We start from the raw sequence: 26285 nt of genomic DNA, 5'->3' as shown, positions 1-26285 counted from the left end.
TCACCACATCACATCTACACAACAATTTGCTTTTTTGATCATTGCATGTCACTCTTTTATATGTATACATAATTCTTTCAGTGTCAACATTTAATATTATTAAATATTTAAAATTTAAGTAACTGTAAATCAGAAAAGAACATTCCAAATGCTGATCATTGATTTAGTTTAGCCAAACATTTGTTCATTGTTTTCTTATTAATGAGATAGTATTTATTGTTTCATTCAGGTTGTAAAATGGTAGCTTAAAAAAATATATATACAATTGCTGCTCTAATAAACATGTTGTTGTATGAAAATGAATTTCCATTCTGAAAGACTTTCCTTAAAAATAAAAAGAGAAACTACAACATGGATTTAATTTGATTATTTATTTACTGCTTGAATAGGCTACGAGGAACTTAACATTTTTGTTGATTCTATCGGCCTCTTTGGACAAAAGTGGTAATGTTTTACAGCACCATGGGCCTGCCGTCCTAAAGAGCTTTGCTAGCGTGAGCCGGCAGCACATGCATTTGTTTTGGAATTGAAACAGAAGGCTACAGGATGTATCACCATGAGGTAATGTATTTATATGTGACTTAATGTAAGACTTAATCATCATCAATAAGGCCTCCACACAGGCTCCTCTCCTCTCAATGAGAGACACGCCCCTTCAATATAATTGGTCAGGGCTGTGACAACATTGCGGTCCTCCCCCGCGGTTTGCAGCGGTTGGTTTGGTCCAAAGTAGAAGCTGCTTGGCTGGAACGGACCACTGTGGCTCAGCGGAGGAGGGGGAGGAGGAGCAGAGGACAGGTAGGAGCTGTATGGTGTGGGCTGGCCGGAGTATGACAGGGTGGACAGGTGGTGCATTCTGGGACTTGGAGTGAAGGAGGAGGTCAGTGAGGTCACCTGACCCAGGAACGACGGCTCATTTGTCCACCGAGAGGAGGAGAAGGATCTACAATCTGGAGAGAGACCACATCATTCATAAATATAATGCCAATATTCAGCATGAAGGTCCATTGTTGAACATTGAAACCGCATTGTCCAAACATTTTTCCAGTGCTTTCACCTGCATTACATGTTCTTCCTCAGATGGAGTATTTTCAGATGTGACATCAAATGCATCTTCATGAGAGGTGAGCAAACTATATAGGGGAGAGTGGCCTAAGTTGTGCAACTTTTCACTCAAAGTGACTTTAAAGTAAGGCCTTGACAGTAAAGTCTCCAACTCAAATATGTATATATATTTCAGGGTGTTGTGCTTCCCTGGCAATAAAAACTTTGGATCTGGAATAAACTGTTGAAGAAATATAGCTTTCGGAAAAAAAGTTGTCTTGATGCACAACTTGCCCCCGGTGTGGTGTAAGTTGTGCGGTTGGAGAGAATACCATGGGGTGAATTGTGCCATTGCTATATATCTCAGAAACTGTAATGCAAGACAAATCCATTAGACAATTACTTATTTAAGGTTTATTTAAAGTAAATAGTTGACAAAGATTGAAGGACAATTTTCTTAAACAAGGCCTAGCAGAAATGGTTTTACCTGCAAAGCTCACAATGACAAAGTCACCATCATCATCTTTCTGGCCATCTGAACTCTCATCAGTGGTGTCGTTAAGTGGAATTGAGATGTCACTCTCTTCTGAGATACTGTAGACAATCACTTTCTTTTGGTGACCAGCGTATACAGCCATGCCACTGGCACAACTCTCAGAAATGTACTTTGCACTAGTTGCCCCGTGCTTGTGGAACCAACTGCCACCTGACAAATGTGATTCCCCTACATTTCTGCCTTTAAATCAAGGCTCAAAACCCATATGTACACCCTGGTGTTTCCTCCCCATTAACTATCTTTCCTCTGCACTACTATCTGTGTTTATGTGGATGTATGGGCTTTACGTCTTTTATTTTGGTTATTGTTATTTTACCTTCATTGTTTACCTACTGAAAGCACTATGTACAGCACTTTGGACAGTGCAAACTGTCATAAATGTGCTTTTATAAATACATTTTACTTACTTACTTACTTACTTATAACTCACCCAGGCCCTTTGGCACAAATCACCCCATCCCCAGAATTTTGGATAATAAGCATGATGCAGCAGTTTAGGGCTGACATTGTGCTAACTGTATAGACTCAAAATGTAGCATACCAAAGCACTAAAACATGTGTCAAATGTTTTCAAACTTGTCTATAATTGTTCAGACACAATAATCAAAAAACCTTGATCATGGAAATTTCACTTTGAAAGGCAAAACACAGTTTATTGAGCTTACATGTGCTTATATCTTATTCCTTGTGTCTCCCTTCTTTACAGGATGAGTCAAATGGATGGCTCTTCTTAAATATGTGGTCACATTTCCAATTTCTTCCACGGTTTTCTAGAAACAAGGGGTGGAACAACTTCCAAAATGCACAACTTAGGCCACTCTCCCCTACATTGAAATTAAATAAACTAGCTATCATCGATTTTCCATTTCCCGTCGTAATACTAGGTTCAACTTTCAAGGTAATCATTTGTCATTCATCTGCATACCTAGTTTACTTAGTATATGGGAATGGTAGAGCATTTTCCACAGACCAAATGACACTCAACAAGTCTTTCACTTGATTTAATAAAATAAGGATTTAAATAACACCCCCTACTAGTAGGCCTACCTGATGATTCCGTGATGCTGCTGGATGATCTGAACGTTCCTGACTTCACCTCCTTCTGTCTCTGTCCTAGGAGGGAGGGAGACAAGAAGAAGAAAGCAAATCTGAAATTGTTTTTATTGATTGAATAGAAACCTTCATATAATTCTCTCTGTGTGTGAGTACTAACGTCTTGGCAGCCGCTGTCCATCCACAGTCACCTTTATGGCTTTGTGTAAGGTGGCAATCTGAGGCGGTGAGGTCAGCACATTGATGGACAGTGAGAAACTCTTGCCTGAAGAAAGCCATTTAAGTAGAGGTAAAGCAGGTGAATAGGGTAAAAGGGTTTAACTTATAGACTTCAACATGAAATGTTGCCAGTTGATTCCTTAGATTTATCATTTTGTATTACAATGTTTCTAAAATGTTTGAATAAAAATGCAAATATGGCAATATCTAACTAATTATGTGCATCTCTTTCAAAACCAAAAATGTATGTGTTGAATAAAGCCAGAGTTAACATTTTGATTTCAATTTACACCATATTAGTGTCCAAAGTTTATAGTTTTTAAATCTCAAAATTGACGAATACTTGAAAAATCTATAATTTTCCTGACAGGCAAACCATAGTTTGGGTTAGGATGACCTTTTATTATAATTCGAGTGTAATAGGCTGTTAAAAGTCAAATAAAGTCGTTCTCATCTGTCTCCTCTACCTCTCCCGCTGCGACCTATGAAGCGGAGGTCATTGAAGTGGGCGTGGCCTTGCTTCATGGTTGCCGTGGCGTTGCGTAGCTCGGCGCTGCAGTTGTCTTCATTGCCAGCCATCACCGTGACAACCACTCCGTCTGGCACATCACCCAGGGCAACCACCTGGATGACAAGAGGGAAGGGCAAGGGTCAGTCTGTAAGGCCACACTCAGAGATTATGGTTGGTTGGTTGGTTTGTTGGTTAGTTAGCTGGTAGGCAGGCAGGTAGGAAGGTGTAAATTTCAATCTAAGTAGGTGGGTAGGTGGATGGATGGATGGATTGATGCATGGATGGTTCCTCACAGTGAAGGCTCTGGGCAGGGTCTTGTTACACCTCCAGTGCTGCGGCAGGCTGCTGCAGAGGAAGTTTGGGCTGTCTGTCTGCACCAGGCCTCTGGGTGGCGCTGTGCTGCGCTGGTTGACAGACCTCGCCTGTTGCTCATCCAGCTGGCGGCTGGTGGTGGGCGATGACGTTGGTCGGCGCTTCACCGTTGGATCTGAGAGGGAGGGAGATTTAAATATAAGATTATTTTAATTTTTTTCTAGCTGAAATGAGTGTGAGCGGTAGGCAAAGGAAGTATAAAAAAGTGATGTAGTCAAATAGTCAAATGATCGAATCAAAGCTATAGTGCGTAACTTCTGTTGCCCCCATGATGAATTCAGAGTAATTACAAGTACACTGTTGGCACATCTACACAAGGTAGCCTAAACCTCAGGTGATCGCGCATGGATTTTCTGAAGGCTACGTCTAAATGCTTTTTTAGCATTAGCATCAACAACTTCTTTGGATTTTTCAGAGCTCCTCCACCAGTGTCAGGGGGCGACACCATTTTGTGAATGAAAAATACAGAGAGAGTGATGTGGAGCTGATAGGCTTAATCAACTTTGTGTCAACCCGTTTGGCGATGGCTTGAATGTAACCAACATATCTGAAAATGTTATGCACTGTAACTTTAAAATCATTGTAGCCTATACCATATAGCCCAGTGATGAGTTCGGAAGAGGTGGCTTTGAGGGCCATGGGAAAGCAAAAAAGAATAGTAGGACGTTTTTTTTAATGCACTCCGAGAATAAAGTTGAAATGTCGAGGATAGAGTGGGAATGGAATATCGCAAATAAAGTCGAAATGTCAAGAATAAACTCAAAAGTTCAAGACTGGTAATTTGAAAGATATTGACAGGTTCTAAATTCTGGGATGAATAACTCATAAGCAACACGTTATTAAAACACAAATGCTGCAAATTTGCTACATCCTCAATTTGACCAAAACTGGACGTCCTCGAAGCACGACTTCTGATTGCACTGCACTGTATAAAAGTGAAGGTGTTGAATATTTTTCACTTCGGTGTTGCTCTTATAGGTCAATGTGCTCTCGTCTCACAGCCCGCTGCACATAGAGAGCAATGTAATTTAGTTTGAAAGGAGTGTTTTCATCCAGCAAATTGTTAAGCGTGAATTTGGAATTCAAATCAAAAATTGTGTATTTTGTGATGATACTAAAACCACTGATCATATCTCTTTTCCCTCAAATGTATTCTAAAGATGTATGGCTTGATGATGCACATGACTGGCTCTGCCCAAATGTTTTTCGATAAAGGACCTAAAACAGTTATGGTCTTATCATGGCCAAAAGCAAAGATAATATTTTTTTATTCTTGAAAATGTTTACGCACACAGACTTCAAACGTTTTGTATATTTCATAATAAGCTACTTAATTAATGAAATATATGTTATTATATTAGGCCTATATGATAGGCATACACAAAATGTTTTTCATTCCTTTTATTTTATTATTATCAAAGCCATTGTCTGTTTTAATATATGTGTTTTTTCTGCGTTTCTTCCTTATGCACCTGGTTTAATCATGGACTTATAAAGAAATGTGAAGATATTTGTACAGTTGAGATAAAAAAAAAAAACGTCGTTGCCTAATGACGTCATCAAATCGCGCCGAAAATCTACTCCAAATCCAAAACAATCAACAGAAGCCACGGCGTGTTACACACTTCTAACTACTCCTAAACAACGTTAGTATGAAATTATTTAGACTATTTTCTTTCTCATTCTCCGTCGTTCTGTACCTCCTATTCCGTCAGTCTGTTTTTCTTTTCTTTTCTCCTCTGACTCTCCTCGGCATTGTGTTTTATTCACCGCAGTGTTTGAATAAGAGGAAACTGAGCTGCTTTATTATTCAGATTTCACTGCCGGAGGGAAGTTACTGCGGTCATAACACCTGTACCCTGTTCTAGTATGTGTTTGTGTGTTTGTGTGTGTGTGTGTGTGGGTGGGTGAGTTTGATGGTGATGGTGTGAGTGTTTGCTTGTCTATAGTCTGTCTGCTATCTTGTTGTTTTAGTCTCTTGGCTCAGTTTTCTGCACCACATAGCTGGTTGGGTTTGTTTGGGGAATTGAGTTGTGTAGAAGTAGTAGTGGCCAACCCCACAAGGAATTAAATGACACCAATACAAAACACATATTTGGCTTTTGGTAAAATATCCACAAAGAACATACTCAGCCGTTACAATATTGTATCTTATACATTGTCTAACAGCAGAAATAACACATCATTCATAAAACTATTGCCTGTGAACAAGTAGAGTCTACTAGTAAATGAGTAATAGTAATAATATATGTATTATTTCGTATATAATGGTAGAAAACTTACAGAGAATGGGTCAACAGCCTCAACAATACAAGGATTTAAGTCATTAACACAGTAAAGAATAAAACACTTGAAGCTTTAAAGATCTTGTGCACAGTATAAGACTGAGACAGTCAGTGAAATGAATATAAAAGGCAGTACATATGATACCGTCTCATTGTTTACAGATTGGAATAGTTGTGCAGCCTTTTTATTATCAGGTGTTGAATCTTGACATTATTATTCAAGTTATATAGGACACTTGTAACTTGGTTGGATTTAATAAAATACACTGTTTACTGTAAATTATAAACACATGTGTTGTGACAGGGCTACATTCATTTTGGGTTATATTTCAGTTCATTACCCAGACCTATGTCTTCTTTGTTTTTGTTAATTTTTGTAGCTGGGTGTGGTTATGAGCAGTCCCATGGCTGGCTCTGCCGCATCCACCTCTAAAGACCGTCCACTCTCCAGGACCAGCTTCATACCAGAGATACAGAGCATGCTGTAAGACACACACACACACACACACACACACACACACACACACACACACACACACACACACACACACACACACACACACACACACACACACACACACAACACAAACACACAAACTGAAGGAGACTCACCCCAGTACAGCATTGGGCTGGGGCTGCTGAATAGACTGTTTGAAGCCATTGAATCCTGTATAATGAAATGACAGAGCGGCAATATTCACAGCAGGAACTTTTTTGTCTTAAACTAAAACTGTCTCCATCAAATAAAAAACAAAAACACAGAGGCCTTAAAATAATCCTCAACCCAGCACAGATCAACAGACAGAGTTCAGTGAAGGGCACCAAGGTGAAGTTAATAAGGTAAAATAAAAAGCATTAAAATGGATAATAAAGGACATTACAAGTAAAGTAATGTCATGTGAAGCTATTTGAAGAAGTAGAGTATAAACCTACGTAAGAAGGTTATTAAAAAACGTTACGTTACATATAAAAGGCTTGCTCAATAAAATAGAAATATCTCAAGGATTTCCAATTAACATATCATCCCTTTCTAACAATTGATGCACATAAGAAATTATTATAAAACATATATAATTTCAACACTTAAGACTTTAAAGATAAAGGATTAAGTGATGAAACAACTACAGCTGTGCAAAAAAATCCTCAGTAACAATCCTCAAAACTCAGAACAGTGTCGCAGAGAAAGCCATTACCATGAATTCTGAAATCAATCGACACATTTTACCTGAACTATCTTTGCAGTAGAGCTGAAACAATCAATAAACAGATCAACAACTGTTTTGATAATCCATTAGCTTGTAATATTTTAAGCCAAAACTTAAATGTAGTTGTGTAGTTTCAGCTCCTCAATATGACTATTTGCTATTTTTTCTTTGTCTGATGCACTGCAGTCAACCAAATAACTTTTGGACAAAACTCGGGTCTTACATTTTTCACCAGTCTCTGACATTTCATTGAGAAAACTAATTAAAGGAATTTTAAGTATATTGTATGGTTGAACCAAAGAATACTGATTTTCTTTTTTTTTATCACACAATAAAACAAATAGTAAAACTACATCTCCTGAGATTATAATCAGACTACAAAAAGACAAAGAGAGTTCTTCAACTTTAACTGAAACATTAAAATGACAGAATTAATTCTCAAACAAATATGTATTTAAACACATTTGCAACGTGCACTTGCTCTTAATTTACACTGTCAACAAGATGTGACTGTCTCTTTCTGTACACAGGAAAAAAAACACAAGGATTGTTTTTTTCTGTCATTGATTAAATCAAAAATATCCTCATGCGGCCTCATCATAAATTTGAGTGTGTGTGTATGTGTGTTTTGGGGTACTCACCTTGTGCCGTGCGTGTACGTTTGTTGGCTGCAGAGAGATGGTGTTGGTGGTCACAGAGGCAAAAACCCAACTAAACCCCAAAACCTAAAACCAACGTTCAGCCTGGAACCTGCCTCTAAACCTGAGGCCAACCTGCCCACAACCCGCCAAACCAAAGCCATTCTCACCTGTGTGACTGACAGCTGCAAACAGCCAATCACAGCACAGATAGGGGGTAGGGGGTTGGGAATAATGGATGGAGAGATGGAGGTTAAGGCACAAAATGAGAGAAGGAAAGAGCTTCAGGATGTGGGTTTAGGTTAGGCTGCCATCGTGGAAGTGGCTTCTCTGAATGCAAATGGCGGTTTCACCAAATTGTGGTTAGTTTGTGTGTGTGTGTGTGTGTGTGTGTGTGTCTGAGGGCTGGAGAAAGAGAGAGAGGGATTAAGTGAAAGGGAGACACAGACAAACATATACGTTTACTTTTATTGCTTGACTGAGTTTTATTTAAAATGTCATTGAGAGACCTGACATTCATCTGAGTGTATTACTGAGACTTTAATTTGAAGGGAGACATTACGCTCACGTATTCAATTTAAGGACTGGGTATCAAAATCCCTATCTATATTATATAATATTATGAAACTTTAAAACCTTATTGAATACTTTTTTAACAAAACTGTAACAAACTGTTTGGCAGGCAATCAAATTCAGTCTGACTGGTCAGAATTTAAATTTAAATAAGAAACTGTTTAAGAAAAGAAAATATAAACAAGTACAATTCTGAGCACTGTGAACACGTCTGTTTTCAATGTCACACACAGTTAAAAGACACATTTATAGGAGAGTGGGAAAAGAAACAGGGACACACCTGAACACATCTGAACAAATGTTTCAGGTGTAATGATTATTGTGATTTATCCTCAAACTAAATAAAAAAATACAAAAAGAAACAAACTCAACGGCCATTGAGGCACATTGGAAAACAATCTTGAGTCCATTGTCAGGGTGAGCATAGTAAGAATAATGTTTTTTTTCTTTTCTTTTCTTTTCTTACATCACATCAGCGAGCAAACAAAGAACAATGGCGTCTGGGGCCTCTCTGGCCTTGGCAAAAAACATCAACCCTTCCTGGTCCCTGCAAATGCTTTACCTTCCAACCTGTTCATATGCACAGTACCTTCAAAATAAAAGCATCAACAAGTTCATAAATAAATATAAAAAAAGCAGAATCATTCAATGTCCATATACAAATTGAACTGACTGTGAACAACCATACCAATAGTGCAAAGACTGCTGTAAGAAATATTGCATGATTAACGTAATAGATAACTATATACAAAAAGTAGGTGGTTATGTGCATCATGTAGCATTTTTAGGTCTTAATGTGTGTGTGTATGTGTGTGTGTTTTTGTGTCTTGTGTGTATGTGTCTCTCAGGTTTGCTCTGGGAGACGCTCGTAAGCCTCTGCATGAGACAGCAGCTCTGGTGGAGGATATTGTTCACACACAGCTCATTACAATGGTAACATGTATACAAATGTTTATGAAACACTCTCATTCGACACTGATGATTTTAAATGACCTGAAACAGCAAAAGCAAAACAATGCTATTTTTAAGATAGTTATTAATAATGCCTTTGCTCTGGCACATCTACGGAAGAGGATTAGGGCCACACATAAAAAAATAAATAAATAAAGAAAAAAAGTTCTGACTTTAATCTCAGAATTCTGACTTTTTTCTCAGAAGTCTGAGAATAAAGTCGGAACTTTTTTTAATTTTTTATGTGTGGCCCCAATCCTCTTCCGTACACATCGCCCCGGAAAGTTACAGAACAGAAAATGTCTAAACAGCCACATTATCCTCTCATTTCTGAACCTCATAGTTTACATGAGTACACTTTCATGAGATAACCTCTGTTGTGATTTGGTTCTGTATACATTATGTTAATATAATTGACTCAACTTGACTTACAGTAGTGTGACTTAATGCCCTACGATGCAAATTTTTGATATGATGTGATTGGTTGATTAGCTGCATCAGGCCTGTGAGGGGGCGTCTTTTCGCAGTTCCAGGGTAATTTCGGCCGAGGACATCCTGTTCTTGATGAGGAGGGACAAGGTAAACAAACACAATTATATATTAAATTTGTATTTTACCCCTTAGGCCTACTCCTTTTGAACGTGAACAATATTATTGTTTTTTTATCATGATGCTGTAGATCCCATACATGTTTCTTTTTCTTCTTTTCTTGCTTCTAAGTTTTACTTTGTGTGTTTATTATTTTAACATGCTCGAATAATTGACTATCTGTCTGTCTGTCTGTCTGTCTGTCTGTCTGTCTGTCTGTCTGTCTGTCTGTCTGTCAGAGTAAGGTGGCAAGGTTACTAAAATATCTCCAGTTCAGAGACTATAAATCCAAACTACTCAAATCTCTGGAGGAAGAAGAAGCACAGCAGGAAACGGGTATGTGCATGGTGACACACATACATGCACCTCCACTACAGTATATGTTTTAGTTTGGAAATGTTGATGAACAAATACAGTAGGCATGTGCTTTAAGAGTAAAACGTAATCACAAAATACCGTGTTTTGTGTTGCTGCAGGTGTCGTTGCCGGTGGTAACCAGCGGAGGCAGCGATTGGCCCAGGATTTTCTGGTAGGGATGGATCAGACCGGAGACCTTCTGTCATTGGCTGAGCGGCAAGAAGCAGACCCCGTCAAACAAGAGCGGATGGAGGTCAGTGTGTGGTCATTGGAATGTCTTGTTCCTGAACTGTTTTAATGTCCAAGACAAGCTAAAAGTAATGGTCTGATCTGCTAATACATGTGAGTTTGTATATGATTAGCTTATAAATAGTATTGATTGTTAATGTTGAGTGTGTCTCTGTATGTTCAGCGTTTGGAGCGTCAGACTCGAGCGATGGACCAGGCTCAATACTCTGAGTTCTGTGAGAGTCGACAGCTCAGCTTCGGTATGATTTGATTTTTTTTTTAGTAAGTTGAAAGGTTATAAATTCATCTTAAACAAACCAGCTAATTCACGTTTCTTGCTTGTGTATTTTCTCTGCTTGTGTTCGTGCCGTCCAACTTTTGTTCGTATGTGAATGTGTTTTGCAGCAAAGAAAGCGTCAAAGTTTCGGGACTGGCTCGACTGCAGTGCTTTAGAGCTGAAGCCCAACAGCATCACCATGGAGATCCTGTCATACTTGGCCTATGAGACTGTTGCCCAGGTAACATGTTGTGTCATGATGTTATGCACATCCTGTTTACGTCTATTTAAATTTTTTATGTGTGTTATAAAATCAGTCTCCTTTTTTTCATCATTCTCCAGATTGTGGATTTGTCCCTGTTGGTAAAGCAGGAAATGACTGCAAAGACCAATCCAATAAGTCATGTGATCTCTGCCAGCTACATCCACTACAACACTCACACTGAGGTACCCACACATTCAGTTGTTTTCACTCCTAAAAATGGGAGTAACATTTATATTTTAGAGTAACTGTCTTCCATTGTTCTATTCACCAGGTGAAGAAGGATCCAGACTCACCTGAAGCCACCCCCCCATCCACTCCAGGCTCCTCCCACGCCTCTAAGCCCCTCCTACAGGGAAACGGAAGTCTGGACGGCCGGGCCAGACAGAGGAAACGCAAAAAGGTGTTGTGTTTAATCTGCAACCCTTCTTATTCCTGAAATACAGGTTGCTTTTGGAGATGGGGTCGATCAGATCCAGTATCAGTATCTGGTGCTGATAACATAAGGTCGTAATTCACTTATCGGATTTTGTACTGACTTCACCTAGCCACGCATAGGGCTTTTACCGGCAAAGCTCCATGTCTGTCCGAACCTACTTTTGAACCAGCCAGGCTTGTTCAAACCTAAAACAAACTGGTTCTGAACCTGAAGTTTGTTTATTCAGCTGGAACCAAAATATATTAGTTATTTCTTGAGAACCGTGATGTCATCAAGGGCCGTGTCTAAGCGAGAAGAAGGAAGGAGACGAAGGCAGCGACAATGTCAAGGCAGCAACAAAGAAACACGTGCAGTGTTCTGCCCAGGATACTAAATGCTTGGGGCAGAATTGGGCATGAACTGACATCCAGGAGAAATTAGAGGGCAGGAAAAAATAGCACAATAATAATAATGGATTGGATTTATATAGCGCTTTTCTAGGGGGGGGGTTAAACTTTGTTTCCACTCAAGCTGGTACAAACGAAGGCTGTTCCACCAGAAAGCACCAAGGTTCCTAGACTCCAGAACAGAACGAGAACCATGTCGGTGTGATAGCCCTAGCAGTGATCCATAATCCAGTCTGATCAGGTTAATCCAGGATTACTCATTTCATTTGGGAGATATTCAAATATTGAGTCTTACAAATATCTGAATAATCTTTGCAATTTGTGTTTAAATGTTGACGACTACACCTCCACAGTGACAGCACTGAAGACGTGCTTGGTTTCCTGTTTGATCAATACAGTATTCTGTTTCAGAGCTGTCCAGCTACAGTAGAGCCTCCCAGTGGAGCCATCCAGCCCTGTCACATCAGAGAGGCTATTAGAAGATACAATTACAGACACACAGTAAGTACACACACACAACACTAGAAAGTACATTGATCAGGCTTCATTCACACATTTATGCGCACTACATGTCTAGGCTTTATTTCAACAATTGGTTTGAAGTATCTTTGTCCCTGCTTCCCCTACTGCGGGAATAAAATATACATAAGACCAGTGGAACAAAAACCAGCCTTTTCTTTGCAGTGATAATTGTAAAGCTAATACTTGACCAGTCTACTAGATCTAGTCGATCTACTAAATGGTCCAGGTGGTTAATCGCTCAATGTATACATGAATGGACATACATACATACGCACTTTAACTGAAAAACAAAATATGAATTTATAAAAAACTATGTGATGCGCATAAGATGAAAAATATATCACCTTTTGGGACTCTGTACATCAGTTAAGCTTCACTGTCTGGTAGGGATGTAACAATATACCGCAAAACGGTCGTTCGCGATATGAAAAGGCCACGAATGTCAACCGTAAGTTTTTTCTTGTTATACCGCGTCACGGTATTGAGGCGAGCATGCATGGTAAATGCGCTCCGTCATTGTGGAGAGTCTGGTAAGCAACGTTGTCATAAACGTAGCACTCAATCTAACACTGTATGGGCCACACCAACATTGGAAACCAAACAATAACACATTGACACAACATCTTATCACTGAAACATGACTTCTAACTTTAAACTGAACAGTCACGTCTCACGTGGGCCGTTGTTTACACTAGCGCGTGCAGCTTCACAACATTGAGTCACGTAGCAGCAGAGAAGAGAGAGAAAGAGAAAAGGGAGAGATAGAGAAAAAGATCGACTAGCTTACCAGACTGAAGAGAAAGTTGCTCGCGGGTCAATTATATCATTATGAATCCAGGCGAACGTGAGGAAATGAGATTATAAAAAAAAAAAAAAAAAAATAGAACAGAATAGAATAGAATCCACCGCCACCGCGCGTTAAATCCCCGGTAAAGTCGGCGAACTTCCGTGAAAGGCAGATGAAGGAAATAAGTCCAAAGATCCTTGATATATTCATCACAACTTCACGTGAACTCAGCAGACAGTAGCTAACAGCATGTTGCGCAATACTATGGAATCCCTACTATGTCAAACTTAGGTGACACTACTTTGGTCAAATGAAGGTGACGTTGCGAAAGTGTGAGGAAGGGAGGGGGAGAGGAGTGCACTGCAAAAACATTGATTTTGAGACTGCAATTTAAGTTAATAACAAATAAAAATCATAAATAAATATTTTACAGAGTTAATTGTGCTTGTCATAATGTAGGCCTAATAAGGTAAAAGCATGGCTTGCAAAAATAGAGTTGATAAGCAAATAAAACATAAATAAATGGGGAAATTTAAATTATCACACTATTTAAATAATTTTTATTTTATACATACTTTTACAGTTACAGACAAGTGACTAAATTAAGTTTAGATTTAAAATTCCTATTTCAGTTTGAAAAATATAGATGTAAAGCTTCTTTAAAAACAGCAGTAGAGAAGCAGTGTCTTTGTTTTGGTGATAAGTTGTTTAAATCTCTCAGAAATCTCTTCTTCATATTAAGATATAAAAAATTTGAATTATTCTTGCGTTTATGTTTTATTTAAATCAGCGGTACAACATTTCATTTGAGGGGGTAGAAATGAATTCCGCGCTTAATATCGTATCGTGATATCGTGATATCAATCGCAATATCGTATCGTATCGTACCCAAAATTTCATATCGTTACATCCCTACTGTCTGGACACCTTCTACATTTCCAAGTGTATAAGATAAAATTCGGAAAAAAATGAGACTCCCATTTTTCTCTCTCTCTCAGACTGCTCATTGGAGGAATGGTATGGCGTTCCTGGCCTGCTGAAGATGCAACAGCTTTTTTGTTGTTGTTGCATTAATTGTTTATTTTGTTGTAATAAAGACTTTCCAGTAAATGTTTCTGTCCCGAGTGAGTTGACTTTAAATGTTACAGTTTGAGCTACCGCAGACAATCACTCATTGCAATTTTGTCATTGTTGAAAAGAAACTTTATTGGTCACTAACACAGAAACACAAGGGACTACTGAGCATGCTCAAAACTCAGATTATGACATCATAGCAACATAAGCACATAGAGGCGGGGCTTATCTCTGGAAATTGCTTCAATTATTGAAACCTTGATGGCTGAAAAATGACAATAGGGTTCAATCTCATGAAGGGCTGAAGGATGAGAAAACTGGGTTTTAATCCCAAAGCAGTCGTTAACTTGATCTCAATGTTTCCATGAGGAGAATTTGTGTGTGTGTGTGGGTCTTTCAGCATTTCTGAGCGCTGTTGTTCAGTGCCTCCCTATCCATCAGCAGCTCTCCGTATTTCTGCTGCAGTTCCTTCTCTCTCTCCGTCTGCCTCCCTACATCTTCCTTCAGGGCCTGAAACACACAACAATGATATCAAACACAAATAAAAGATCGTCTGACAGGAATATCTGGAGATGCTGATCTTTAGTTCCTTATTCCTAACATTTAACCCACTTCAGCTATAATCTTGAAGTGCTTACTTTGTCTGTCCAAGAAACAAACACCCAAAGTAATGTCAAATAATGGAAAACTAAGGAAAAACAATCATTTTCACATTTGAGAAGCTAAAACCAACAGTTACTAAATAGATTTTAGCCTTTTAATTTAGTCTTTTATTATTTCAGCACTCGAACATTCCGAGATTTTTGATGTTAGTGTAAGCGTGAGCAGAGGATTTGGAAATGGGAAAAGTTAAATGAATTCCCACTTGTACAGTAATTATTAAGTGTGTGTTACATGTATTTACTAGCCTGGCATTCCCAGACCTGCCACTAGGCGCTGGCAAATTAAATTTGCTGCGTGTGTTGGTCTGGACACGCTCCGTTGAAGCTTATCAAGAAAGCCAGAAATCTGGCAGGCGCGCCAGAGCCCCTTATATGGTACTCTGGGGAGGACGTAACCGGATGACGACAGTGACGTGCATGCGACGTCGAAGCCGTGATAGTAAACATCAGAGATGGCTGCGGATATGTTGTGTGAGTTTGAGACTGCTTTGGCCTCGACCCTTAACGATTTGGAAGACGGCACTCAAATCTTTCATTAGCAAGTAAGTGGAATGTTCTATTTTGCCGACCGACAACGGCAAACGTTTAATTTAACAGTTTAACAGCTGTTCGCTAAACGAAAGGGGCTTACGTCGCCTTGTGCATCGCTCTGATTGGTTGTAGTGCTATCCAACTACGTGCAGTGGCATTTGAAATGCACGAGTAGGAGCCGCCCCTTGAGTTGGAAATTACTATTGATCGTCGCCAGACCCTCTATCGTTCAAGATATCAGGGTCTGGATTTCCAGGCTATGTATTTACCTCTTTCCTCCTGGGAATTGCAGTGTCCTCTTGTTTCTTCAGCTGAGTGAACGTTTGTAGCTCTGTGGCTGCCTGCTCCACCTGGTGGACATGATCAGTAATGCATCACAATTACAATAATACATTCATGAAACACCCATTTAATACTATTTCTTTGCATTATATGGTTTAAGAAACCTACATAATGCAGTCGTGAGGAAACTCACCACAAAGTACGTAGGTTATGAGTTCACTTAAATTCCGTCAATCTTTAATATTTCTCAAATGCATGAATAACTATTACACTCAGACTGAAGTATAAATAAGGAAGTACTGATTTTATTGATGGAGTAGGAGTCATTTTACAGAAAACTTTTCCCGCTTAAGTTTGTGTACCTGTTCCCAGAGTTCACTGTGTTGCTTCAGTAGCCCCAGGGCTCTGGACTGAAAGCCTCCCAGCAGGATCTTGAGTTTCTTCTCCAGTTTAGCTGCTTTGCGGGCCTCTGCTGTCATATGGCCACGGTTTACCTGGAGGGACACATACAAGTTCATTTAGACCAGAACTCTGATAGTCAACAATTCAGGGCCGAGATTAATTAGCTTTCTGTGTGTTGTAGTGTCTTCTTACGTCTAGTTTTTTCTCCAGGCTTTCAATTCGGTCTTTCTTTGATGCCAGGTTGGCTCTTGTGTACCTGTTCTGAGCAGGAAGATATAAAACCTGTAGAAAGAAAAAGGCAGACATGATGAATTAAACAGCCAGTGACCAAACGATGATTTCATGTAAGGAGAGAAGGATGCCTACCTGTCCGTAGCATTCCTCCCACACCTGGCTGTAGGCCTCCATGCTGAGATCACCATGGCCCATTCCTCCCTTCACCACCTCCATTTCTGCAGCCAGTATGGCCTTTGCCTGTTTATAAACACGTCACATGGTTGAGGATCATCATTTATTACCACTTCTTATAAACGGTACAGTGAAAACGGCGACGTCTGCGATACCTGCTCCATGTCCTCGGTGCTGACCGGTTTGTAGGTGTGTGTATCCAGGTAGGATATGTGTGAGGCGTTGTTAGATGTGGAGGCGGGGCCTCTGCTTTTGCTGCGCTGCAGTTGATTGGCTGCGTTGGCTGGCGGGTGGTGCAGGCAGTCGTGGTGCAGCATGGTGATCATTTCCTGCTTGATCAGCTCCTCAGCCAGCTGGAAGTCTAACAGCTGCTCCATGGAGGAGGGACGGAGCACCGACTCGTTCACCTGCAGAGGCAGACAGTAAATGAGGTTATATCGTTTTGATACGAATAAAAGCACTCATTTTCATATTCATCATCACAACAATCATCAAAAAACCCTGCTGCCAAGAGATTGTCTCAAATGATATTGTTCATTTGTAAGGGTCAGTGGTGTTAATATTGTCACTTCATGGGTGTTTGTTACCTCAGTGGGTCTGGGGAGTTTCCTCTGAACGGCAGTGTGTCGCAGCTTCAGCTCCTTCTCTCTTTCTGCGTCCCGTACAGCCTGACACACACAAACACCGTTATTTTACACACAGTGGTATACCTTTGGGGTTATGTCATTTGGATGAGTTTAAGCACCAACAATTAACACTTTATCTGCTAAGCAAAACTCCTAAGCGTTATGTGAATACCTGCTTGCGGGCCTCCACCTCTGAAGAGTCCTCTATGAACCCGGACTCAGTCTCTGTTTCTTCCAGTTCCTTCTCTGCGTTTTCCGGAAGAACAATCTCAAAATCGTTCTTGGGAACAGGAAGCGACAAGAGGCCCTGCCTCAGCTGCTGCAGGCTTTCCCTTTGCTGTGAGAGAGGAGAGAGACAGAGGTTCATTCATTTAACATTTGAATTATTACGTCACAATTCTGTTGACATTCTAAAACCAATTACACAACAAAGTGTGAGATGGTGATGTCTTTCAAAATATTTAATGTTTCATTCAAATAGATTTGATTGGGCTGGTTTAGTTGGTACATTTACTAAATACAACATACTGAATGGCATCAGAAAACAATTTATTGTTAAAATTCAATATTTTCAGAAGGGATTTGTGTATTTACAGCATTACATGAGCGTTATAAGCATGTGTATTCACCATGTGTTTAGCGTAGGCAGGGTCAGCCAGCTGCTCCTCACTGTTGATATTCAGTTTGTCTCTGAGTGGCGTGCGGCCGGGGGTCAAACCTGGGGTCACCGGCCCACGTGGCGTCAGGCTTCCTCCAGATTGAGGGGTCATCATGCCTTCTGCTCCCTGACTTTGTCCAGGAGTTCTGGAATGAGATGACGTGAGCATATGAGTTAATCTTGACTGGCCTTGCAACAGATTGCAAAACGATTCTCGATGCATTTTTAGGGAAGACGCTAAGTACAACAATCAGCAACGTTTGACTTTATGCCGTTAATGCAAAATACATGGGGAACTAGGAATTTTACTGACAGACACTTGACACAGAGCTACAGTTCCGTTTACAACCCAGAGGATATGTTACATCTGCACACACAGTAATAGTGTTGCTACCTGAACGGTGTAGTGAGAACAGTGTTGGGCGTCTGGACCTGCTTGGTTTGAGGTGTCACTCCGCTGAAGTCGCTCTCGTGCAGAGGAGTGTTGAGGCCCCCTTTGAGAGGGGTGTCAATGTTGGTCAGAGCCATCAGGTTCTGGGCTTCCTGAAAATACAAACAAGACACAGTTATGACAATTTAGAATATTTCCAATTTGTATATACTTAAATGCAATAAATAATCTCAGAAAACACGTAAACAAATATATATATTAGTCCATACTGAAAAAAACTGTATGTAACAAACAATTCTTAACAAGATGTTGTTGTTGTTACCAATGAAGTGTGACATCTTTAAAGAATAAACTGTAAAGTGTGTTTTTCATATAAACTGATGTGCTATTTCTGCTATCAGGGTAGTTACTGCATGTTTGAACAAGTTAACTTAAGAATTTTAAATACCCTTTTAAGACCATTGAGATTACAATGTAAGACCTAGTTCACGGCCATACCGACCAAAACAATGTGTACAGATTATGAAAGAAAGGTGTAAACCCTGAATTAGTTTGCAAAGTAACATAATTTGTTCACATTGAACATAAAATCTATGGTTCCATGTTGGTTTTGAGTTTTTTTTTGTGTTTGAAGCAACCATATGTTCAGTGTGTGTGTTACCTGCAGTATGCGGTCCTGGCCTGCGGGGGTGCGTGGGGTACGCAGCCCTGAGTTCATAGCGTTGGTGACGCTGTACTCTGACAGCAGGGCCGAGGAGGCAGAACTGCCGCTTTCACTCTCCTCTGCAGCTTGACGGGCCACCTCACTGGCCACACCCAGTTTGACCACTTCCTCCAGCTCAGCATCACTGATCTATGAGGAACATTAAGAAAGAAATGTTAAATAATTAAAGAATCTACTGGAAAATATTTTGTGTACTTCCAGAATGTTCCAACGGTAGACAGGATAGGCTTGGACATTAAAACGATGTGTGAATAATACTGGGACGTGACTGTACCTGTGGTGTAGGTAAAACAAGTTTGGAGCGTTTCTTGGTGAACTCGGCGACTCCGCAGGTCTGCAGGATGGCAGAGGGGAGGTCACTCTCCTTCTTCTTTTTGATCTTCTGTTTATCTTTCTTCCTATCCTTGTCCTCTTGCTCACTGCCCACACAAACATAACATATCAGTTCATTGGTTTGTATGTGTTCACTGTGTGTGTGTGTCCTTATAATGTTCACTGTGCATCAATCATGTGCAGTGAGTTTGCAAGTGTGTATAAAATGTAGTGCATAACATTACTGACTTGCGAAGTTCTCCATCCAAGTGCTGCTGTCTGAGTCGTTTGAAGTTTGGCTCCAGAGGGACATACTGTTCCATGCTGGTATCATAGAAACCCTAAAAGTAAACCAGAAACTTAAAATGAATAACATACCAAAATGTTGTACTTGTACTTAGTTCAAATGAACAAAAACACGTGATAGATACCTGTGAAGGTTTCTTCTCAAATGGGATTTCAGCATTGTAGTCTACGCCTCTCTTCTTCTTCCTCTTCTTCTGAACATCGATTCCTGCCGCTCTCAGTTCTCTGCGCTTCTGAAGAGCAGCCAACCGTCTGCAGCAGAAAGTGAGGAACATCAATATATGTCTACTTGCAGCACTTTTGAAGGCTTTCCCATCCCTATGTAACTACTAAGAACTTTCAAGCATGGAAAAAAGTATCATTACATTTAAAAAGGAAAAATGTTGAGATATGTAAGAAAAAAATAACCATTATTGTGTTTGTGTATGTGATTGTTTAACTTGCCTTGCTTCCTCCAGCTGCTTCTCTCTTGCCTTCCTCTTGGCTTTCTTACCCTGGGTATTGGCCAGTCGAGCCCTGGCCTCTGACAGCATCTCCAACTCATCTGCAGATTGTGAGACAGACCGACTCATTCATTTATTCTTTTAGGACACATGTGATTCTTTTGAGTTTTATATTGAATAACCACAGCCTGTCCATCATGGTGTCTTCAGTGTGTTACAATACCTTCGTCCATGTCCACAGGGTCTGGTCTGGCTGGTTTAGTTTCAGGATTAGGGTCAATCTCTCCAGGTTTTAACTTCCTGGGATCGTCTCCTACTTCGTCCTCATTGTCTCTTTGCGCTGCCTTGTCTCTAAACACACAAACATACAAATACACATAAATCATGAATAAAAAGCATTTGCAAAGATCCCAAAACAGTTCATTTAAGTCTTTCCTTGTGTTTAAAAGGATCCTATGATAAGAGAATCAGCTCTGAACTTAGAATATATTTATAAATAATAATCATTTGTAGTGATAAAAATTATATAATATCTTACAGCAGGTATTCATAGTGCTCCAGACACTGCGCAGCAGTACGTCCTATGATAGGAGCAATGGTCCTCCATTGAGTGGGCATAAGCTTGGCCAAATGAAGCAGCTTCTCCTCCTCTTCTCTGGACCATTCTGTCTTCTTGATGCTGGGATCCAACCACTCATACCTGCAGACAGACACAAAACAAAAAGGTACCAAACCCCTCATTTAAAAACAGGCAATCTAACTAAGATCAGCAGATGATATATAGGTTCAGAGGAGACACAACGCAAGGCATTTATCCAAATAAAGTTTAATAATTATTTGCATTCCAGCCTATAATCGTGCTTCAAAGTGATCAATAGATAGATAGTTACTCTCTACTTCTGTCCTGCTACAACCTTGAAAATGTAATGAACATTGAGATTTTTTAACTGTATGCACTGATATTGCCATCACATATCTGTCAGGACTCACCATCTGGCTTTACATTGTTTGGCAGACTTTCGGTGCAGCAGAGAGGCAATACGGGACCATTGGTTTTTCCCATATTTCATCACCGCCGCCTTGAGGATCTCATCCTGCATTCATGGACAAATTTGGAAAAAATACAAATAAATACATTACCATGCCATGCCTGTCATCCAATTACGTTGTTGATAGATTGTTTAAAGGTGCACTTACTATGCAGTTTCAGGGGAGGGCTACTTTTTTTAAATGGCAGAGCCTATTTTCTCTACACACAATTCTTAGTATGGAATACTTCTATCATCATAAATCAAAACTACATTATTTTCAGGCACCCGGAACCAAACGCAAGACTGGAATATGTTTGTAAACCCAACTGCTGCTCTAAACAACAACATTGCAAAAGTAACTTTTCGGGTAGCTTTCTAACTTCTAACAGTGTTCCAGGGATCACATTTTTCTGCGAAGAAAGATTGTTTATTCATTAATGAGAATATACCTTAGAAAATGTTCACTTCTCTGACACATCAAAAGTAACATAGTGCACCTTTAAAATTGCAACGACAATGTTTTTGTTGTTGATAAAAAAATGTTTTACCCACTTTAGAATTTGTAAAACGTATGACAGATAAGACATTGTTAATATAAACGAAGGCATACTTTTAAGATTACTTATTTAATGCCTTTTATGCTTACATTTAGTGAAGACATGTTAATACAAACGAAGGCTTTGTTTATAGATTTACGAATTCAATGCCTTTCAAGACTCTCTGAAGACTGCAGTAATGCTTTTTAACGACGTAGTTATCATTGCTGGCTAAAAACGTTACTATTTACACAACTTCATAACATCAGTAAATAAACTGTACCGAGATATTTGGTATACATTTGTTAAACTTGTTTATTCCTATGGTTTATGCCCGTTTAGTGCGCAGCTAGCTTAATGCTAACTGTGGCTAGTAGATTTACTGTTTGATTAGCATCGAGCTAACGCAACTAGCCATGTAAACACGTACCTCAGTGTTGCGCCAGACGCCTCCTTTGATCATAATTCGCGGCATCTTGGCGGCTTGTTTCTCTCTCCTCCAACAGTAAAACTGCTATATTTGATTTCCAACCAGTTACGAAGAAAAAGTGGCGTTCACAGTTTAACACTCAAATAAAACACAACAGAGAGGCGCGAGGGAGCAGCAAACGTGCACGACTACACCGGAAACTTGTGTCGCAGGATTCACACCCGGTGCATTGTGGGTATTATTGTAGTGTTGTGTCGAAATCTGTTACCCCTGTCAATAAGAGTTTGCCCCTTTAACCTGCTGGCCTTGAGACGCATTTACAAACATCATTTTTCACCAACTAATTGTTACATTTGGAATAACAAGAATATTAGATAGCCTACATTTGTTTTATCACTAAATTTCTATATCATGGAAAGTGGGTAGATAGTGGTATTGTTTTGGTTAGACAACTTATTGCTGCAGCTTCAGAAATCAGAAATAATATTCACAACAAGGATGGGCAATAATGTGCTTTGGTTTGCTGAGTCTGCAGCACTTTGTTTCAAGTAGGCATACTCAATCTGCTGTCACTGTTCATAAGCACATCATACCCAAGCAATCCTATTTTATTTTACCATGATGCCACTGTTGTTTTTCATGTTGTTGCCTCTGTGTCGAAGCATTCAAAGTGCTTGAGAACCCCCAAACTCTCGCTGTACATAACATGAATGCACCACTTCAAAATTGCAAATAAAAAGTAAACAAAATTACTCATTTTCGATAGATAAACAAACTTTAAATGTCTAGATCGATGTTGTACTTTATGAAGTGTTTCTGCAGCCGGACACAATGGCTTAATGGTTATTGCACTACACAAAGTGCATTCTGTGCTGCAGTCATGATGTGACCTTGGCTTTACAAACCTAATATGCATTTTTTTGCAACAATGTATTAAAACTAAAGTAGGCATTACATTATAATGTTTCTTTTTTTAAATTAATCTATTATTCTCATATTGATTTACTTTCACATTTTATTTTTCCATTTTATTTAGTAATTTATTTTTGGATGTCCATATTTGTGCATGTATATTTGTGTTTTGCCCTTTGCATTGCATCCTTATTCATTCCTCCAAACTTATGTGTCCTCTTTTTACTTTTCTTCATGCATTTCTGCTTCATTATAAACATTATAGACACAGACCCAAACATTTCAACCACCTCATTTTAAATGACTGATAAATAAACCAAAAGGCCATGAGGTATCTGGAGCGATGATGATTTTATTTCAACTCATGTATCCGAGGTACATATTTACTGTTTTTCCACACAAATGATACCAGGTTACGTGTATGTTCTTCACACATTAGCACGACACGGAGAACACTAACGGCATGACAACAACAATAACAGACATGCACACAAAAGGCAGAGACGGGAGTAAGCACTGGTCGCTGAAAAGCACAGACCAATCGCTGGCCAGAACACAAGGGAACCAACCAATCACAATGTTACCAACTGGACAGGGGCGTATAGGGGTGAGGAGAGGAGGAGGGGGAGGACAGAGGAGGGGGGAGGAGGAACAGATGAGGAGAGGGGCTAATACCTAAAAATATTAAGACAAATCGTAACACTGAGCACCAGAATAAACAATAAATAAGACTCTCTGTATTGACAATAAATATTCATAATCTCATAAATAACATTACTATCCCTTTTTTTAAATAACATATATCCTTAAATCTGATATGAGCAGCGCACCTTCCCATTAACTATGATGGACCTTACTGCAGTGGACACACACTCTCTTACACACACTTTCACACTCTTTCACACACACACACACACACACACACACACACATACACACCTTTTTTATTCACACGCTTCTCAAGTAAAATGATGTCTATTGTAACAAGAGCAATACTGTAGGGGCACGGTGGGGTCAATTAAAGGTGGTTTAAAGGTGAAGGTGATGCTAGGCTAGTTTGGGGGCTTACATGCAGACTGATATGTACAACTGTAAATTCCCTTTAGTCCCACCCTTCTTCCCTCCCCTATTTCATCTTCGTGCCATTATATTTTTAACTTTTTCCAACCAAAACCGTTCTTTACACTCCCTTCCCTTCATTTAACAACCAATCCTTTCTAACCTGATCTTTCATCTTCCTTTATTCCCTATTCCCCTGTATCCCTTCCCTCTATTTCTAAAGCTGTCTATTTCAGGTCACCGGCATCGCCCGCGATGGTCTTTTTGATGCGAAGCAGCATGGTAGTCAACCACTGGTCCAGACGAGACACAGAGTCAAACTCCTTAACGGCCTCCGTGAACGCCTCGCTGTTCTGCTCCTCGTGGGTTTCAAGCAGTTTCTGTGGGAAATTGAAACATGAAACTTCAATCAAACCAAAAGACAGATAGCACGTGAGCATAATGAAAAGTGTGTTTGAAAGTTTGAAACCCTCATGGAATCGGCTATCTGGCAATACTCAAGGACAGAGTTTTTGTTAAAGATGGTCGGTCCACTTTAGGCGTGTGTGAAATCATTGGGGAAAATATAGTTACAGGTAAGAAGGATATATAAATGTTTGAACGCCCTGAACTGTTTCTTTTTTTAACTCTTTTGAGGAGGGGGTTGTCTTTCATATTTTTTTGTTTACCTCTTCTAAATATTGAGGGGACATATCCCCTGCATCCCCCCTGAAATCTACACCATGGCAATACTTGAAAGGAAAATGCGAAGTTGAAATAAAAACTTTTAGTTTTATAATTTTCAAATCAACTTAAAAATAATATAGAATATATTTCTTGTTTGTATTATTGTTAATACAACTGATAATTCAAACTTTTATTATTGTGGGCTGCTGCTTATAACAGCAGCATGCATGGCCTTTAATACAATATTTATAGACCCCCAGAAGGTTATGTGGGGGAAAAAAGCAATAATTATTTAAAATAAAAAACTCTTCATAAATATTTGGCTAATTAAATCCTATTTTTTATATATCAAAGTGTTAAGTTTGAGCCGAGCATGTCTTACTTTCACAACATGTTGAATGAATAGACAATGTAAAGAAAAAATATACCTTTAACAGTTTGAGTTCTCTGGAGTCAGAGAAGGCTGGGAACATCTCCTCGTACTTCTCGATGGCCAACTGTGACACAAACACACACAAAAACACAAACTCGTATAAAGGCCCATTTAAAAAGCAAACTATCACTAGGAAACACATCACACCAGTATGCATGTGTACTGACACTGTATGTAAGTGTGTGTGTATCCTGCATGTGCACATGTGTTTTACCCTGGCGTTCAGTTCGTCCACTATGAAGTGACACAGGGAAGCCTTGAAGAAATACTCTTTAGCGTTGTACTTCAGAAGAGGATTGTCCATGGTGCTCATAGCAACCTGTAAACAAACAAGGTAACACATTGTGGGATATGTATTCAATTGAATTGCTGTATGCAGGTGTGATAGTTATTCTGTACTCAGCTCTTACCTGTTCATAGATTTCAATAGCTTTCTGGTACTGCTCCAGCTGAGCGCTGTAGTGTCCCACCTTCAGAAGACATTTGTTGGCTGAGCTGAAACACACAATGAATGAAGGAATGAATGGTTTATTGCTGTCATACATTATAAGGAACACACTTAACAATTTGTGTGAATATGTAACTGGAAAACTAAAACTCAACATCAACATGGTCACACCAATTCATTTGACACAAATTCAAATTCGCACAATCATTGACTGGATTTTTTTTTGACATCGTACATAATTCAATAAATTACCATGAACATCCAAATCGAGAAAAAGAGAAAAAAAAAAATTCACTGTAACTTCTACGTAGTTCTGCAATATTTCAGTAATTTTCCCCGTACATTCCCTAATTAATTTAAACGTAAAGTCTTTCAATTTATCACTGAGACATTACATTATGTCAGTAAGTGCTTCAGATTAACATAGAAATCAAATTGACATAGATACACAGGTAGAATGACACAATCAATCAATTGTGGCATTATTTTTGACTCATTATTTGACTTTTATTTATGTAAGTTGTACGTATTTCTGTCAGTTAGCACAGCGCATATACCTGTTAGATTCTTCTCCTTTATAGTAATCTGCTGCCTGCTCATAGTGGGCGATGGCCTGAAAACAAAAGCAGTCAACACAGAAGATTTTTGGAAAATCTGATTCAATGTGCAATATATACAAAAAAAAACTATATTTTAAA

General features: G+C 39.3%; 4 protein-coding genes across 5 annotated transcripts in view; 1 reads left to right on the top strand and 3 right to left on the bottom strand.

Annotated features, from left to right (window-relative positions):
* Nucleotides 1–603: 603 nt before the first annotated feature.
* On the bottom strand, nt 604–6770 carry runx2a (RUNX family transcription factor 2a; the record flags this gene model as incomplete). Its single annotated transcript, XM_080036429.1, has 6 exons — nt 6653–6770; nt 3677–3870; nt 3340–3496; nt 2814–2918; nt 2648–2713; nt 604–950 (listed from the first exon to the last, which is right to left on the bottom strand). The coding sequence occupies exons 1-6, from the start codon at nt 6699–6701 to the stop codon at nt 604–606; spliced, it is 918 nt and encodes a 305-aa protein (XP_079892555.1). The 5' UTR covers nt 6702–6770.
* Nucleotides 5331–14363, top strand: supt3h (SPT3 homolog, SAGA and STAGA complex component). Its single transcript, XM_080036428.1, has 12 exons — nt 5331–5401; nt 6421–6524; nt 9305–9389; nt 9900–9986; nt 10235–10331; nt 10472–10605; nt 10765–10840; nt 10986–11098; nt 11200–11304; nt 11394–11522; nt 12356–12445; nt 14252–14363. Exons 2-12 carry the CDS (start codon nt 6433–6435, stop codon nt 14291–14293), a joined length of 1050 nt encoding a protein of 349 aa, XP_079892554.1. The 5' UTR covers nt 5331–5401; nt 6421–6432; the 3' UTR covers nt 14294–14363.
* Nucleotides 14364–14419: 56 nt separating this feature from the next.
* Nucleotides 14420–22258, bottom strand: cdc5l (CDC5 cell division cycle 5-like (S. pombe)). Its single transcript, XM_080036427.1, has 19 exons — nt 22070–22258; nt 21063–21166; nt 20611–20772; nt 20296–20423; nt 20074–20173; nt 19755–19881; nt 19573–19664; nt 19286–19430; nt 18949–19140; nt 18291–18439; nt 17868–18042; nt 17411–17575; nt 17200–17280; nt 16768–17019; nt 16571–16678; nt 16397–16486; nt 16165–16296; nt 15790–15870; nt 14420–14837 (listed from the first exon to the last, which is right to left on the bottom strand). Exons 1-19 carry the CDS (start codon nt 22112–22114, stop codon nt 14724–14726), a joined length of 2442 nt encoding a protein of 813 aa, XP_079892553.1. The 5' UTR covers nt 22115–22258; the 3' UTR covers nt 14420–14723.
* A 2009-nt stretch (nt 22259–24267) lies between these two features.
* Nucleotides 24268–26285, bottom strand: part of napba (N-ethylmaleimide-sensitive factor attachment protein, beta a) — a gene marked incomplete at both ends in the record, with an annotated part of 6469 nt that continues 4451 nt past the window's right edge. For both annotated transcript variants that reach the window (XM_080036216.1, XM_080036217.1), the window contains 5 exons: nt 24268–24420; nt 25135–25203; nt 25354–25458; nt 25550–25634; nt 26145–26200. In XM_080036216.1, the coding sequence (XP_079892342.1) occupies nt 24268–24420; nt 25135–25203; nt 25354–25458; nt 25550–25634; nt 26145–26200 (468 nt within the window). The remainder of the gene's footprint in view (nt 24421–25134; nt 25204–25353; nt 25459–25549; nt 25635–26144; nt 26201–26285) is intronic.

The sequence above is a fragment of the Ammodytes marinus genome (genome assembly GCF_949987685.1).
Source record: "Ammodytes marinus genome assembly, chromosome: 11".
Classification (NCBI taxonomy): domain Eukaryota; kingdom Metazoa; phylum Chordata; class Actinopteri; order Uranoscopiformes; family Ammodytidae; genus Ammodytes; species Ammodytes marinus.
The sequence above is the reverse complement of the archived record's forward strand: the minus strand, read 5'-3'. Positions and strand labels throughout refer to the sequence as shown.